A 17,753-nucleotide genomic window follows, 5' to 3' on the forward strand; every position below is an offset into this window, starting at 1 on the left:
CCCTGTGATTCTTTTTGCTGCAAGGAAGTTTGCTTATAAGTACAAATGTGTACCTCCAAACTTACAGAAGCACTCACACAGGAAAGGCTGTTCAGGAAGACTTAAGTCTTTCCTCCACAGCACTGATATACTGTTAGTAATGCTTCTCAGATTGCATTGTGACAACGGCACTCACCCATGCACAGCAGAAAACCAGATTTGGTGGTTCTGAAAGATGATTCATTCCACAAGCTTATTTAATAGTTAGTTTCACAGATTTAGCACATAGTCTTCTCCAAGGAAGATCAAATAGAAGCTGTTTGAACATATTGCCAACAATTATACGTGTGTTTTAAATCCCGGGAACTGCTTCACTGTATTATGTCATGTTTTCCAAGGCACAGTGACCAGCCATAAAAGTACAAATACATTGTTTAATCTTTTAGAAAGAAACATGCGTGCTCCCACACCTCTTGTTCTCATGAGCAGCAAATTTGCAATGTTTTACACTTACTTGAACAATTCAGTCCCCTAACCCTCTGAAGCGTTTGAGTATATGCAACCTCGAACAGGGTGGCTTTTTAGGCCATGTCTACACTACAGGTTTTTTCCAGGATACCAGAGGTATCCTGGAAGAACTCTATAGCATCCAGGGAACACAGCTGCTTTGCTGCTTTCTTTTTTTGGGCACAGACATGCTTTTTCAGAAGCCCTGTCTTCCTCCTTCCACAAGGAAGAAGGGATCTTCCAAATTTCTGAAATTTGGCCCATCGGAAAAAGGCATGCTAATTTTCTGATATGTCTAGACTTATACAGATCTAACATTAGAAATTTTATAGTGGAGTAGAGATGACCAGATAGTTGATCATGCTGAGCTGTCTTACTCCTGTTACCAAGAAATAAAGTCAGGTAAGCCTGCACTTCTACTTTACACCAGAGCATTACTAAAAATGATCATTTTTAAATAAAAATCTTTGACCAAGCGGAAGCCTTCTGCTAAATGTGTTTTCTCAGGCTGAACTTACCATAGCTTTAAGCCAGGTACACAGGGTTGGAGGAAGCCTGGCCAGCAGCTCCATGCCTTCTTTCGTTTGTGTGTGTAGTAAAGCATAGGCCAGTCTCTGTCCTGTCAGCACAAGCAGCTGTGATGCAAGCACTTCTTTGTCATGTACTTGAAGAATGGCCTGGGAATAAGCATATAGCAAAAAAACTCATCGTAAAAGTGTACAAGATTAGATATTACTTATTTTAGAAACTCTTATCTTGCTTCAGCCCTTCCCTTCAGTACATACAAGGACAAACCACCCAACAAATGAAGGAATTTGAAACTGGGCTATTATTGGTTGGCTATTGACAGAGTTGTAGAATAAAGCCACAGTTTTGGCCAAGTCCTACACTGTAGATGCAGTGAGTCTTTAAGGCTCAATAGGATTCTCTTACAGTTCTTGAAATGTGAGTTCACATCCCCTTTGCATGAAAAACTGTGTCTAATGCTAGATGAAGAAAAAGCCTTTTTCGACTTGCCCTAATGAAATCTGATTAGAGCTCTAGTGATGTATGTGCAGGCATATTATTACAGACACCTGAATTTTATTTTCCAGGCTCTTTAAAAATCATTTACTTATTCAGTGTCACCTTTGCATGTTTGTTTCTTCCATCTAATGAAAGCAAAAACTAAGCAACATGCAGTTTGGCAATTCCAGATATTGATAGTTCAGAGGCTGTGTTTCTGTTAAGACACTACGCTGACTCTAAGAAGCACCAACTAGAAATTCCACTCTCTCTCCGATTATTGGGACCACAGAACAGAAGTATCTCCATCCTAAACACAGTACAAAGATTTAATGAATGTACAGAGTAATGAATTTTCAAACTGTTTTTCTGTGACAACTTGTCTAAGTAAATTTGACACTAAAGTTTGAGTTAAGGAAGTGGAGTACTTTGAACTGCTACATTTTTAACTGTTGACAAAGATCAATTCTTGTCTCAAACCTCAGAGCTTAGTTCAACTAGACAACTAGCAATGATTTACTAGGGTTAGTTTTATTCTGCAATGCTAATCCCATCACAGCAAGGGGTAAATTCTTCACACCCCACCCCCTCCAACTAAGTGTTAGAATGTGGTTATGTTTTCTGTTGCTGGAGGAGCACAAGCCAAGGAAAAGCTGTTCGTAAAACATAGGGAAAATAGTAATCAGAAAGACCTAGTTAATCAAAATCATAAGGCAGAGCAACTCAGCTGCTGATGCACTTTCATCTTTCATTACCTCTTCTCCAAGATGATCCATTCCATAATTATACAGTTCACATACATAATGCCTTTTGATCACATCCTCATTGACCTGAAGGTGCTGAGCCAAATCCATAGCCAAAGCAGGCCAATCCTTGTCTTTTTCAGAAGGAAATGATGCCTCTTCTGGGAGATGCCTGGCTTTTTGTGCTGAGCTTTGTACTTGTACCACTGCACTCACAGCTTTCATTAGGAACTTGGAAGCAAACACCAAAATGAATTAGCAGCAGTTTAATTTTACCAGAAACTCCTCTAATGGTCTATACTTTGCTTGTGTCAGTGGAAAGGATTTAAACTCACTTGTTGGCGTATGGATAATATATTTGGATCCATATCTCCGCTGGGCAGCAATTGAATTGAAGTCAGGTCTTTGAAAAATGCATTTTTGCCCTAAATTGAGAACAAAAAAAACCCATACTGTATTCCTTTTTCCTGTCCTCCTCACTCAAAGTAAGATCCATTTTGATCAAGCACTTGAAGGGATACTAAATACTTTCCCCCAATTAAATGTTATTGCATCTTAGTGTCCAATCCCAAAGAGAAATGTAGTATTTTAAATTACTGAACAGCTATGAAACAAACATTTGCTTAAGTAATCGCGTGTTTTACTAATGTTTCTAAGGGTTGTTTTTTTTTAATTACTTCAGCTGGCATTCAAACTTAAAGGTTAGGCTATTAATTTCAATAGTAAGGGTTCTCAGTCTGTTACAATTAACCAAATGGAGCTATAATTATATAAGGAAATAAAGGGTTTTTAAAGCCACTAGCATTGGTTTCAGACCGTAAGTGCTATTGTAGACTGACATGTCAACTATGACTGTGGTAGGAGGTATTTCACACAGTCTTTTAAAAAGTAATGTATGTGGAAGCCTGTGTGTTTGTTTTTAAGTTTCAAGGCTCACTGAGTGGCCCTTAAATTGCATGCACAGTAATAAAATAGGTTGACATTAACCATTGTCCTGTGTACTGCCATGCTGAACAGACAAGAAAACACACAGCCTTGCTAAAAGGAAGTAAAGGCATCTATGTTCGGAATAATACTGTACTGAAGGGGGCCTTCTTTCATCACCTGGTACTGGAAGGGTGACATTCAATACTTAAACATGCAGAGTTGTCCTGCTCCACTCTTATGTTAGATACTGAAGCTGGTGCAAAAAGGCACATGTTAAACACGAATGCTGGCAGTTCAGGTGTGCACTTCTATACACCAACAAGAAGAAATACATAAAGGGTTTGGAAGATTTGCCCTGTTAGTGGCATCTGAAATATTTATATACTCAAGTATTATCAACCGTCAGCCAAGATTCCCTAAGGATCTTTCAAGAAGTTCTCGCATGCAGCTTATAGAACACTGGGGAACCTTCAGAGACTGAGACAAAGATAAAAGGCAAGGGACCGTGACAACCATAAACAAAGGCAAAGAAGCACTTTTTTTTACTCTATTCTGGAAAATGATTTGATTTGCAGAGTTAGAGAGATTTTTGAGAGAAGGAGAAAGGTGCTTTATGTAACACCTCCCCCCTAAAAAAGAGGTAACACACACCCTTTACTGACAGTCAATGGTACATAAGCATGCATGCAAGGTACAAAGTGCTGAATGCGGACTACATGTAGACAAAAATCAATAGCAAAATACAAATAAAAAGGTATTTTGTTTTGAGATATTTTTTATAAAAGCAGCTTTAAGGAGAAATATGTAATATGACACTTCTGCACAGAACTGCTTCCCAGGAGGATAGGTTTACAATAGTCTACACCAGCCCTTTATGTCTAAAATTCACGAAGTGCATGCACCTCATCTGAAAGGAAAGCAGCTCAAATATATAACATTTTCTCTGCATCAGTTTTAGGACTTTGGGAGCAACAACAGATTCCATTTTAAATATATCAACTATTTAAAAAAAACAAAAAAACAAATAGATGTGCAGCACCTTAGAGACTAAAAAGCATGTAGATGGTATCATGAGCTCTCATGGGCACAACCCAGTTTTTCCAGATGTGTCATCTGAAGAATTGGGTTATGCCCACAAAAACTCATACCACTATCTACATGTTTTGTTAGTCTTCAAGGTACTACTAGACTATTTGTTGTTTAAGTTTTTCTAGTTACAGTCTAATTTGGCTACCCCTCTGAAGCTTATTTATTTTTAATCGGTTTCTTCTTACTGTTAAGGCGATAGCTATTTGTCCATTCCAGAGAAAGAAGTATGGCATTAATCTTCAGGAATAATTGATGCAGGGTGTGACAAATCTTGTATTTCATTATCATAGTCTATTCATAATTTCTCTGAGCTTTTATAGCTCTCAAATGATTTTATAGCTCTCTCACCATGCTAGAACAGGAAAAACTTAAAAAACAACAGATCTTGTAACTACCTCAGCTACCCCTCTGAAGCTTTTGAACATGCTATAACAGACTAAAGGAGGGAGCTGACTGACACTTCTCAACCACTATTCAGGAGTAAGCACATTTCTACTTTACTAAATATTGGTGACAATTATCTTTGACATGACATCAATCCATATACTGTGTTGAATTAGCTATTAATGATAAAAAATGCATGCTTGTCAACTAGCAGCATCAAGAACAGCATTTCATTATAATATATGTATTCATAACACCTTTAAAAAGACCTACCTTACTGTCAAATAGCGAGAGAGGTTTCACACTTTTCAGAGAAAACCTCATGATTGCATATAATATAGTACACAACACTGACTGGTGTTCGACAAGTGGGTAGTGGATGTGTTTCTGATCCAGGGCTAGTTCTACTATTGAGATTGGTCCTTCAGCTGACACCCAGGCATCTTCTGTGTCCAAAACTGGAGCTTGCATTTCATCACTACTAACATCAGCCTAGGACAGCAATGCAGAGCAATTAGTGTTTATTAAAAAAAAAAAAAAAAAAAAAAAGGTTATGCTACTGATCAGTAAGATCAAAAAAACAGGAGTTACATTACAAAGCACAATTTCTCCTGCAAAAGTTTTTTTTTTTAAAAAAGGACAACAGTCCCACGTTCAATAGAAAAAACCCCCACATATTGACTAATGAAGTCCTGAAAGTTTCTATATTATCAGTGTTGCCTTCCATTTTCATGGCAAAAACTTACTACTAGAACCATTCTTATGTATGTATTTTTTTAAATCAAAGATCTCTTACCTCCATTAAGGTTTGAAGAAGATCTGAACATGAGCCAACAAAAGATGTCATTGCAGCATCACCCATACCTACATCCTATTAAACAAAGACAGAATAAATCTCTTCAGTATGATTTTACTTGGATGCACTTGAAAACATTTTAATTGCAACCAATAATCTCGGAGGGTCTCTAACAGCACTGTTCACATTTCTGAGGGGGAAGATTTTGCAAGCACCATCACTTATTGAAGTTTCATCATGTCATTATGTTTAAGGCCAAATAGTTGTAACACAAATATTTGGATATAACAGACAAAAGTAGCATCTGAGAACTTCAAAAAAGCTTTGCAACATCTGGAAAAAGTCTTGATTATAAAAGTTGCTTATTCTCTCCACTTACTGCATTGTTCTAGCAAGTAGCTATATTCCTCAAAAACAAACACACTATTATCCCTTGTACACAGCTGATAAACTTATATCAACAAAATGTTAGCCAGGGAAATTTCAGTCTCAAGTTCATTTTCTATAACATTTTTACTAGTTTTTTACTAGACCTTTCAACTTTGATTTATCAAACTGGCTAAAATTAATCAATATTTATTTTAATTTCTCCTACCAAGATCCCTTTATGCATTGTCATATTAAAACCATGAAAAACAGATTTAATGACCATTGAAACAAAATGTAATTGTATTTCTAAATTCCTTGTCATCTTTAGATAAATAGTATTACTTGCCCGTCTGCATAATCTGTCCTTTGGAGCTTTTCCAACCTGTTATAGAACGAATTTCCACTGTAAGTGACATATGAACATTCTATTTGTTTAAATATTGACTTAATGTTAGTAACTTATTTTCCTTATACAACAGAAAATATTTACTGCACATCTCAATACAATATACTGTATATCTTAATTAAAAACTGACTGGATACAGGCTATAGTAAAAACTGCTTCTCAGCTATTTTGTATATTGTATATTTTTAACAAGCAAAGCTTTTTGGCATGAACTTCCTTGCAGGATGAAGTTTTCCACACTGTCTGATTTTTTTAGATGGCAAATAAATGAGAGTGAACATGTACGTTATTTTCAAGATGTTTAAATAACTTTCTCCTGCATGGTCTTAATGAAGGTTTCCTGGTAAAAAAAACATCAAGTGCAGGTACAGCAATGCATAGAAAAAATAGGATTCTTGTATTATCTATTAAGCTAATTTATTAGTTACCAGGTCAATAAAATGTACTGGATAGATAATGTGAGAATGGAACATTTATGTTCCTTAAATGAAAATAATTGGTAGGGGTTTTTAAGACTTGCATTTTATTGCCAAAGGGAACTTTTTAGAATTCACCAATCGAGTATTTTCAAACTAGTGTCAAGTGAGAAAAAGATTAAGTGTACACTCAGCACTGATGTGTGGAAATATCTGCCAACTTCAACTGCTTATTAAAACTTACAGTAAGAGATTATTCCAAAAGATTAAACAAATGTTATATTTTTAAAAGTAATCATTTCCCACTATACGCTTTTAAAAAATATTATGAAACCACCCAAACAGCATAGTTTCTCTCTACAATCAAATTGATTATGTTCCACAAACACAAAAACCAATGTTTTAAACACCTGACAGCTTAATTTCTCTGCAAATAAAAAATAAAATCAATAAGAACCGAACTTAAAATGAACAGCCATGATAGCATGCTTACCTTGTCCATTAAGTACGTAGCAGCAGAGAGCCTTTTTACTAAAAATGTATTCCACATCATTAGAGCAATACCTAAAACAATTACAGAAATTAAACTCCATCCGAATGGAACATCAAAAACAGGGTTAATGTAAACCCATACAGTGAAAGTTATTGCAGAAGAGAGAAGACTGTTTTAAAAATTAATGGTACAACACAACAGATGAAACAGTACTTCGAGACATAAGTTAATCTGTCTCCAACAAAAGGATAAATCAGACTTTGCTGTACAGATTTGCATTCCCTTGAGACAGCATCCGATGCCAAAGCACAATAGTTCAAAACACAGAGATGCGTGGGCCCGGAAGTTCCCTTTAGTAGTGGAGAATCAAGAAAAGGAGCTTGCAAAGGGAGGCAGATGTCAAATCAGTCTAATTATAAAGCAACCAGGATAAGATCCTAGTTTCAATTTCAGAAGTACAGGATTGCTTTGGTGCCCAGAGAGAGACATTACATCTATGGTTAATGCATTAAAAATGTGCACTGTGGTTAAAGGAACACTTAGACATATGTAGCAAGTCCGGCGCTGACCAGCGTGTAATAGTTTATCACTAATGCTTTAGTTCAGTAGTTTTCAAACTTTTTGGCCCACACAAAGCTTTCTATGGACCACCAGCAAACCACTCATGGTGACAAAATGGCTTTGCTTATCTCTAAATACTTTAAATACTACATTATTCATATTAAGCTACTGGAGCATAAATATGAAGCTATAACATAAGGGGGCATAAACAACTGGCACCCCAGGGCTATTTTTAGGTTCCCCTAGACTCTGGAGTGGGGCCAAAGGGAGTATGTGAAATGGGCTGCCAGGGAGCAGGATGGGAGTGCAAAGTGCAGGAATAGGCTATGGGTAGGCATTTGCTTGGGAGGTTGGATGGAAGAGCAGGTTGAGGGTAGGGTGGGGGTTGCTGGGTCTCAGTAGGAGGCTATGTGAGCGAGGGCGATGAAGCTGAGAGGTCTGGATATGAGGGGTGCTTACCCACCTCCGCACATCCCACCACTCCCATTGGCCGTGATTCTGGCCAATAGGAGCAGTGGGGAAAGACTCCAGGCAAGCAGTTCCTTGTGCTGCTGTTCCCGCAGCATGAGGCAGGGAGGAGCAGCAACGCACAGAGCCGCTTCCTTCCCCTGCAAGCCAGATCTGGCCCACAAGGCTCGTCCTACAAACACACACTCAAAACAGGAAGCCAGCACTGGCACTCTAGTCACTCAGGAGGCGGCAATGCTGGATCAGCAGCGCGAGCTCACCGCTGCAGGGGGGCGAGCCCAGAGCCTGCGGCCTACCTACAAGGCAGTAGTGGACTGCAGACTGAACTTCGAGAACCACAGCTTTAGTCATATACTGTATTGTGCTTAAAAGCAGTGAAGTGTCCTAGAACAGGACTATGCTCTATGATAAAGAGTAAACCCAATATTAAGGACAGGCCCTGTGTGATTAATGGAATTGGACTAGTTTGCTGGAGGGTGTATTTCTCTCATTCTATATGTATGTGTTTGACCATGAGTCCACTTCAGCTGGTTTTCAACAATTTAGCAAATGCGTGTGGACATGACCAAATCACGTTATGTCAAAGAAGGACTTGGTTTTTAGGTCCTTGATTTAGGCAGAGGTGTGTGACCAGCACAGCCAACTATACTTTTCTATGTCTGTTTTATTTTACTCTCCTGAAATTTTATCAAAGATATTTTTTAACAATAGTATTGTACTTACCATGCTGTATGTGGGCATTAACAATGCATCTGAGGTGGTCTATAGATCTAGTAAGAAAACGTGCTTCCTTTTATAAAGGGGAAAGAAGAATAAAAAAAAGCCAAACACATTACTGAATGGCAACTCAAATACAAATTGCGAATGCTTAAAAAAAGTTAATACAGATTGTTTTCAAGACACTAATTTTCTAGTTAAAGAATATTTTAGGGTTTCTTTTCTTAGAAGATTATTTTAATTTCCTCTCTTACCATCATGCAAATGCCCATACACATCAATGCCAACTAAGCTAGTGTCACTGAACACTTTTTGATTCTAAGGTGATTTTCCGGAGTGTGTTTTAGTTTAGATGCTGAGGACATTTCTTGCTATTGATGGTTTACCTTGCAGATAAAAATAAAATTGTGTTTAGAAAGCACTTCACCATTGTCTGTCTTATTTTTGGTACATCTTTAAAAAAAATCAGAGAAAGATGAAGCTTTACTCTGCAGTGAGGTGCCCTATAGCACAGATTTCCTGAGTCTAGGAGGTGCTGAACCCTGGATGATCAGAACCCTCCCACAATCAGAATTTAAGGGAATGGTTACAAACACTAGTGAAGTTGAGAGTGGGGAATAAAAGCATGTGGCTACCAATTTCCAGCCTCCACAGTTCTTAATAGTTGCTGGATAGCCTTTTGAAAATCTTGGATGGTGTCAAGTATCAGAGGGGTAGCCGTGTTAGTCTGAATATGCAAAAGCGGCGAGGAGTCCTGTGGCACCTTATAGACTAACTGAAGTGTAGGAGCATAAGCTTTCGTGGGCAAAGACCCACTTGCATCTGACGAAGTGGGTCTTTGCCCACGAAAGCTTATGCTCCTACACTTCAGTTAGTCTATAAGGTGCCACAGGACTCCTCGCCACTTTTGAAAACCATACATCAGGCACCCATTGCTATTCACCCACATGAAAGAAGGCCCGATTGTATGAAAGTATTATTTCCATTCCCTTTTAAAGAAATTTCTTAAAGGCACAGTCTTCTTTATCATACACTGAAAGCTGAGGGAAAATAGTGCACTAAAGTAATTCTAACCAGATCAGTGTTTTGTATTTGTGAGCTGTCCAATATTTCAAACCAGAAATAATGACATCTGAAGAACTTCATTTTTTCCCAGTAAGACTGACACTGTCTTTTTGTCTGACATGAACAGATCTTCATGTCTTGGTGGATGGTATCTCATACTCTTCGCATTTAAGATTCTCTTTTCTTCCTTATTCAGATTTGTGCTTCCCATCTATCACAGTCTTTTTATTATTATTATTGTTATTATTAATAATTTCCCTTTTTTAAAGTTTGGCTTCAATTAGTAAATTATACACAAGTAAAGCATCCCTAACTATATGAAATATTTAGATTACGTTACCTCTGGATCTTTATTCCATTGCACTACATATTCCCAACAACAATGCGTGTGTAGTATGTCCAATTCAAGACTACAAGGAAACTGCTGGTATGCTAAATGCAACAACTCTAAAACACAATTGAGAAAGTTACAGATAATTTTTTTCATTCTATTCACAATTTCTACTAATTAACAAAACAATTCAAACACCACAGTCCCCTCTGAAGAAATTCAAGTTTGAAACTGGGTTATTTTGTGATTGTACCTAAGATTGTTCCCAGGCCTGTCTCTGCTCCTGGTTTCTCAAGGGAAACATTCTTGTCAATTTCTACAGGTTCCTCTGTACTTTCTGTCTCTCCTTTCCCTTGTGCCAGCTTTAGTATCATGGGACTGAAGTCTTGTTTGAAAACCCATTTTGCTACACTGTCAGCGATACCTCCTAGGATGCAAAAGGAAAGTATATGGCACAGTCAACGTTTGCCAGCTACAAGTTAGTAGAAGTAAACTTGGATCTAAAACATAGATGACAAGGGAAGAAACCATTAATGGTGTAAGTCTGTCAATTACAAGATCTCAATCAGGTACGTAGTTAGAACTCTACAGTGCAGTCTCCAGAAAAGAAATGAAAAATTATTTTAAAACAGTAAAAGTGACACATAATTAACACATGCCCAGTGGGACTACTCCCAAAATAAGATGCCATTCACTGGAGTCAGGGTAATAGCATCTTGCCCTGAGTTAGGAGAGTAAGTTAATCAAATGTGCTTTGCAAGAGTGCGTTTACCTTTCCCTCCTTCAAGTAATTTCTTTACAGAGAGTCTGGAGAGTGGCTCAGCCTGTAGAGATGATATTCTAGTTGTCCTTGCTCTCACTTTACTGTGCAACAGTGTCTGAATTATCAGACAATCCTCTAATTGTTTCAGAAGAAGTTTCCAATATTCAGTATCAAGGGAAAGTGCTTCCCAGGAATCTGTGTCAGCACCTACCATGGTTTGAGAAAACTAACAAAACAGGTTATTTGTGAGCTTTTTACAGACTAGCTGTAGGTGGAGAATGAACAGTTATATAAAAGTAAATCACTATTCAAATTTGCTCACAGGTCTGACCGTTTCTTAAATAAATATATACACGTAAAAGTATCCACATAAAATGTGCAGTACACAGACTTCCACCACTGCAACTTCCCACTAAACCCACAAGTCCAAAACATTTCATTTCATATGTTCCCCTAAAGATAGCTCTAATCTTTTTCTATGTTAAAACATCATGATTTGTTAAGTGGTATATTTGTGCCTTCCATGTCTACAAGCAAGGTTTTGTTTTGCACTGGAAACCCCAGGAACCGGCAAATACCTTCTGCAATCAATGGTGCAAAAAGTTCCAATTTCTAGCTCTGTAGAGTCATGATGACATATTTGACCCTAAAGCTGTCAGTTATTCACTAGAACTTAGATCGCTGTATTTTTTGGAAAAAAATTCCACTTTGGAGAAAAAAGAATAAAACATTTGTGGTTATTAGATTTTTGTTGTTTTTAAATTGGGGCTGACAGACAGTTAAGGTCGCATTTGAAATATTAGTCTAAATCTTGGCAAAGATGGATTAGTGGACAGAATACGTATGTGGCATTAAAAGGGTGCAGGGTAAATACAATCCATGGCACCAATGGGTGAATTAGAGCAACATTATTGGGACACAAGAAAAAGCATGCTTATGTTTAATATTTCTATCCCACCATTTCAATTGACACAGGCAATTACTACTCTAACAGATCAGAAAAAAGCTTCAAGAAGTAGCCGAGTTAGTCTGTTACAGGAAAAAACAACAAGTGGTCTGGTAGCACTTTATAGATTAACAAAACATGTAGATGGGATCATCTGAAGAAGTGGGCTGAGCCCACAGAAACTCATGATCCCATCTACATGTTTTGTTAAGTGCTATCAGAACATTTGTTGGTTTTTTAGATCAGAAAAAGTTATTCTCCCCTTCCCCATCCTCTAATAGACTTCAGGTGGAATTTACAAAGCCTATATCCTACTTAAGTCACATCTAGCTGGAACTGAAGTGATGCCTAAATCTCACGCTGGACCTCTGCAGGAGTGCATTTCAGCCTTTGGACATTTGACAGCAGTTTGTGTTCAGTCAATTTCACGGTTTCTCCTGTATAGCCAACTTTTTCTCTTGCTGAAAAGACCTCTCTCAAACAAGAAGAGAGGATCATGCTTTTTACACTTAAAGAATCCAAACACTATTATGGAAGGAGACTGAGATAATCACAAACTTTTTAAAATAAAATTGATTTTTTAAAATTAAACTTAATTTTTTAACATTATTTTTAAAATAGTTACAGTGTCAGAAATTGGCAGGCTATACAGCCAAAATAACTTAAAAGTTAAGTTTTTAAAACAATCAGGCTTCCAGCTAAGTGTCTCTCTTGATCCCGCAAAACTGACTTATTCTAGGTGTCTCCAGATAGGTATCTGAAACTATTATGGGACACAAGTCATACACCTGGGCAGGTACATTTGCAAGTTCAAACACAAGTTTCCAAGCATCTGTTCCTTTAACTCCTATTCCAGAGCACTGCATGGTTTGTGCTGGTTTGTGAGGGAATGGCCCAATGTTCTTTCCGCATAAGGGAGCAGCATTACAAGACTGATACAGTTATTGCTGGAGGGAGGCAAATGTTTCAGTTTTACTTACTTTTTTCTCTGCCACAGTGTCAGCGATCTGTGCAGTTACAGAGTGCCCAACGTGTGCTGATAATAAGGCAGCGCCATTATTTTCAGACTGAATACAGGTTGTGCGCATTTGCTGCCACCAGGGGGAAACTGACTGAGAATCCCATGACTCATCTATCGCAACTGTAGGAACAAAGGGGGAAAGATATCAACTGGCTGGGTTACGAGATAAACCAGCAGAGTAACAATCTGACTTGGAAGCTGAATTTCCCTTTAACTATTAAAACATAAGGTGGTAAAATAAAGCATTTGTCACTGAACTAGTTCCATTAATCTGTAACAACCATCAAGATAACTTTTGAGATTTCACACACAATTTCTAGATCTCAACTATGGATGTGAATAGTTAACTAGTAAACCTCACTCTTAACAGGTGAGGCTTACCAGTTCTGGTTAACCAATGGGGGCTGGAGCCCCTGTGGGTAAGGGGCTGCTCCAGCCCACAGGGCCTGCCGCGGGCGAGGGGCACTCCAGGCCAACTAGAGCAGCACCTTACATTACATTAAGCCAGTTAACCAAATATATGGGATTTTAGACTCCTAACCTCAATTAGTCTTTATAATGAAATGCAGCGTGTGAACTACAAGGATTTCACCATGTTGAGGGTTTGCAAATATGACAGGGAGTCACCAGGCACTGAGGTCTGCTGTACAGTTCGAATGTATCCTCGTGGATAATGTAACTCTCGTGTGGTGCTGTACAGAAGTTGTAGAGGTGTGCAGTCAGTGAATGCTACCAGAGCAATGTTCCCAAAATGGATGTTGTAGCTGCAGCTCTGGTGCTGAAGAAAGGCATGCTGAAACACTTGAGTAGGAGGGGACTAAAAAGTATGGACAAAAACCACCAACAGGCCCAGGATCAAGAATTTTTTGGGGGAGGGGGAAGAATCTCAAGTTCCCTCAGAAGCCAAGGTGGTGGCTATAGAGTGAACAGTACATGGTTTGAAAAGGGGGATGGTTAAAAGAAATACAGCCGCTCCCTGAGTTACGACCACCTCCACTTACGACCAAAACGGTTGTAAATGCGGATCCAAGTTACGAACAGCTATGAACAGTGCGGTTGCCATGTAACTCTATGGGATCCGAGTTACGAACACTTCGAGTTACACACCGTCCCTCCCTCCCTATCTATATCTATATCTATATCTATATCTATATCTATATCTATATCTATATCTATATCTATATCTATATCTATATACACACATACACATACACATACACATACACATACACATACACATACACATACACATACACATACACATACACATACACATACACACACACACACACACACACAAATATTTTTCCGGTGGGATGACAGTCACATCATCACGTCACTCTGCACCACACAGACTAAGAGGGGAAGACAAGGGCAGGGGTGGGTTGAAGCCCCGCTCCCAACCCCATCCCTGGAGTCAAGCCCCACCCATTGCCAACCTGGCACTCTCCAGCAGCCACGTGGAGAGCCAGGCTGGGAGCATACTGCAGCCTGGGCTGGCGTGGCAGGGGGCGAGAGGGGACCCTGGCTGGCGGAAGCAGAAAGGAGAAGGGGCCCCAGCTGGTGGTAGCGGAGGGAGAAGGGGCCTGGGATGGTGCGGAATTGAGGGGGGGGTAGGGAGAGAGAGAAAGGATCCTGGGTGGCAGGGGGTAAGGGGAGAGAAAGGGCCCAGGATGGTGGGGGGGGGAGGGGAGGAAAGAAGGAGAAGGGACCAGGGCTGGCAGGTAGGCACAAGGCAGTGGGGAGAGGAACAAGAGGAGCCTGGGCTGGTAAGCAGAGGGAGAAAGGGCCCAGGCTGACACAGCCGCAGCCCGGCCCAGGCTGACACAGCCGCAGCCCAGCCCAGCCCTCCCCAGCGGCCGGGGGAAAACCAGGGTTGCCTACCATCTGCAAGAGGGGGGGATTGGCAAGTGTAGTGAGCAGGGGGTGCAGCTAGTACACTTTTAAAAGAAAATCCCTCCAGAGACATCAATCACTTCAAACTGACACTGGAACAATAGTTCCTTAAATCTCAGTGCTTCTATAGATCCAAGGCAAAATTTCCAACCTTCCAATCACTATAAAGGAAAACCGTTAGTCACACCATCTTGAATTCTAATTTTAAATGTGTCTAACTTGATTATTATAGAATGCACTCAAGCAATTTTAGGTAGGTGTGCTTCATTTATGATTTTATATAACACAGTACAGATTGCCAGAATGGCACATTTCTGACAGCCATGAACACTAGTTTTATCCAATGGTGTTATTTTAAGATTATGAATATGAGTTTCACCTCTCATTTTGCTGAGAAGGGACAGCATAGTGTGAAGACAGCAGATAGACTGTGGTTCATCTAGAATATCTTTTTCCTTGGAAAGCCACACACTGAGAAGCAGAGACTGGAAAAAAAAGTGGAATATTGAAAAAGATTGGGGGGAATTCTCTAAAATCTTGGTATACTTATTACATCAAAGGCTGTATTTTCTCCAACATAACTCCTTAGGGTTGAGTGAAACTGTATGATCCCTAGAACCAAGTTATCGTACATCAACAAAAGGTTTATTTGTGTACTGCATATAGTAAGTCACATGACAATGTTTTTAAGTATAACGGTACCACACTTCAGCAATCTATCAATTACAAAAAAAGATCCTCTGGAACAAACTGCTCTCGTGAACCTGACAGACAACAGCAATCAGATAAGCAATCTTAACTTCACCAAAATTGGTACCATGTTACATTGAGTACAAAATAAAGGCAGGGAGCAGAAGTTTCTTAAACCAGAAAAGATTAAGTCATAAGTCTGAAGCAGGAGAGCACTAGAGTTAGGAGATGAAACATAAGAGAGGAACATAGGCTGCAAGAAATGAGCATTCATAGTTGAAATTAAACATGCACATATAGAAGTTGGACCTCCCTGGTTCAGCACCCTTGGGACCTGTCTGGGCCCGGAAGAGGGATTTTGCCAGACCAAGGGATGTCATTTCTGGACACTACCCCCCACCCTTCTCCTGGCCCTCCCACTGGCCTCCTGGCTGGTTCCCCCTTTGTCACTGGCCCCGACCACCATATGCCAAAGTCCTGTCCCCTGTGTGCCCAGCAGCCCCACCGCCGTGCGCTGGTCTCCAAGTCTCGTTAGTTGCTCACTGCTGACAGCCCGCTGCCCTACCAAAGTGCATGGCTCCCACACACCAGCCTTCCACCAGGACTCTTTGGTCCTGGAACGTCCGTGGTCTGGTTGCCAGATCAGAGAATCCTGGTTTAGAGAAAGTTTCAACCTCTCATACAGAAGCCACACTAAGCTGGGCCAGCTAATGCACTGATCAAATCATAAATTGTTTTCTAAAATTAAAAGGGTTTTATTAAATTAAGTACATAAAAACCTTTTCTATGTTTAAAATAAAAAAATATTTCCTTAAGTCTCAGTCCACAAAAATATGTATTGCACTTGGATTTATTGCTTAGTTGCTAGGAGAAAGTGTATTATTTCTCATAACAGAAGAGCCATGAGTCTTTGAGACTGCGTATATGTATTCCCTAATATATACATTAGATAGTAATTAGGCTGCAGACATTTTGGAACAGAATTTAAATGCCCCTCTATTTTATCCTGAGTTGTAACCATTTTATTACATAAAATGATTCGACTATCCCATTACGATTGAAGGGATTTATGGACCTGAAAAAGGGCAAAAGGTTAAACACTAACATGCTAAGTGTAAATGGCTCTACCCAGTGCTTAAAGGTAAATATTGTACATTGAGAAATTTTCCTGTTTAAATTTCTTAACATTTTGAGTAAAAAGCAGATGACGAATCAGTATCTTACCAACAACAGCTGAGGGGTAAATCCTGCAGACTCCAGTATATGACACATTTCCTCTGTAGAACTCTCTCCACACAAACATTTCCAGAAAAAAAAGCTGCCTAAAATAAACACATGAACTTCATCTACTACAAGCAACACTCAATATGCACATGACCAGTTCATCAAACAGATCAGGACTTACTGGGCTTGAGACAAAGGAGCTTTGAGCAAACAGTGGAATACCTCACTATTTTTAAGCTTCCTGGGAAAGAAGGAAGAAAGGAAAGAATAAAGGAAGGAAGAAAGGTCACAGACTTGACTGATGGGGAGCCTGCGGATCCATAAACAGACAACAGGGTCAAGGATACACTGCAAGAAATTGGGATATTCCAAACAATGCTGCTTTATGTGACTATTTTATTCTTAATTTTTCCCCCAAAAAAACAAAGAAGGGAAGGCAAGCAGAGTGTGTGGACAAACACTATATAACAATGTAAGACAGATTGTTCAGATTATACATACCATACAATATACAGAAGAGTTTAAAAAGTAGAATGTGTATGAAAGTAAATTTAGCTGCCAGCCAATCCATGCCTGTATGCCATGGCAGCATGTTTTAGGATATGGCATGGAGAACCAGAGCTGATTTGCTCAGGTGTCAGATCTTGAGTCCTATGTGTGCCAATTCAGGAATATAAAAGGGTTGTATGTGTCGGAGGTAGAGGGAAGTAGGAGCACCAGAGTGCTCTTGCAGAAAACACAGCTCTACTTAGGAAAAAGTTTACATTATGTTTGTTTTGTTGTCATTATTTATATCACCATCTTATAGCAGTTCAGTTATTGAGGTAGTTTGTCTACTCCTGGTTCTGCTCAGCAAGAGACCTAGTGACTCTGACCTGGTTTTAAAACCTAAGTACAGTATTTTAGAGGGGACAGAGAAGGAAGCTGAAGTAAACTTGAGGCTACCCTAGAAAGGGC

General features: G+C 39.3%; 1 protein-coding gene across 1 annotated transcript in view; it reads right to left on the minus strand.

The window, feature by feature from the left end:
* The window catches only part of RAB3GAP2 (RAB3 GTPase activating non-catalytic protein subunit 2), a 65,236-nt gene that overhangs the window by 2,259 nt on the left and 45,224 nt on the right, over positions 1-17,753 (minus strand). Inside the window, exons 21-34 of the mRNA XM_075925217.1 lie at positions 16,797-16,894; positions 15,262-15,367; positions 12,946-13,106; positions 11,029-11,245; positions 10,510-10,683; positions 10,266-10,372; positions 8,867-8,933; positions 7,115-7,185; positions 6,146-6,181; positions 5,431-5,505; positions 4,908-5,126; positions 2,570-2,659; positions 2,247-2,465; positions 1,005-1,163 (exon numbers count right to left, since the gene is read on the minus strand). Of these exons, the coding sequence (XP_075781332.1) occupies positions 1,005-1,163; positions 2,247-2,465; positions 2,570-2,659; positions 4,908-5,126; positions 5,431-5,505; positions 6,146-6,181; positions 7,115-7,185; positions 8,867-8,933; positions 10,266-10,372; positions 10,510-10,683; positions 11,029-11,245; positions 12,946-13,106; positions 15,262-15,367; positions 16,797-16,894 (1,799 nt within the window). The remainder of the gene's footprint in view (positions 1-1,004; positions 1,164-2,246; positions 2,466-2,569; positions 2,660-4,907; positions 5,127-5,430; positions 5,506-6,145; positions 6,182-7,114; positions 7,186-8,866; positions 8,934-10,265; positions 10,373-10,509; positions 10,684-11,028; positions 11,246-12,945; positions 13,107-15,261; positions 15,368-16,796; positions 16,895-17,753) is intronic.

The sequence above is a fragment of the Pelodiscus sinensis genome, chromosome 3, assembly GCF_049634645.1.
Source record: "Pelodiscus sinensis isolate JC-2024 chromosome 3, ASM4963464v1, whole genome shotgun sequence".
Lineage (NCBI taxonomy): Eukaryota > Metazoa > Chordata > Testudines > Trionychidae > Pelodiscus > Pelodiscus sinensis.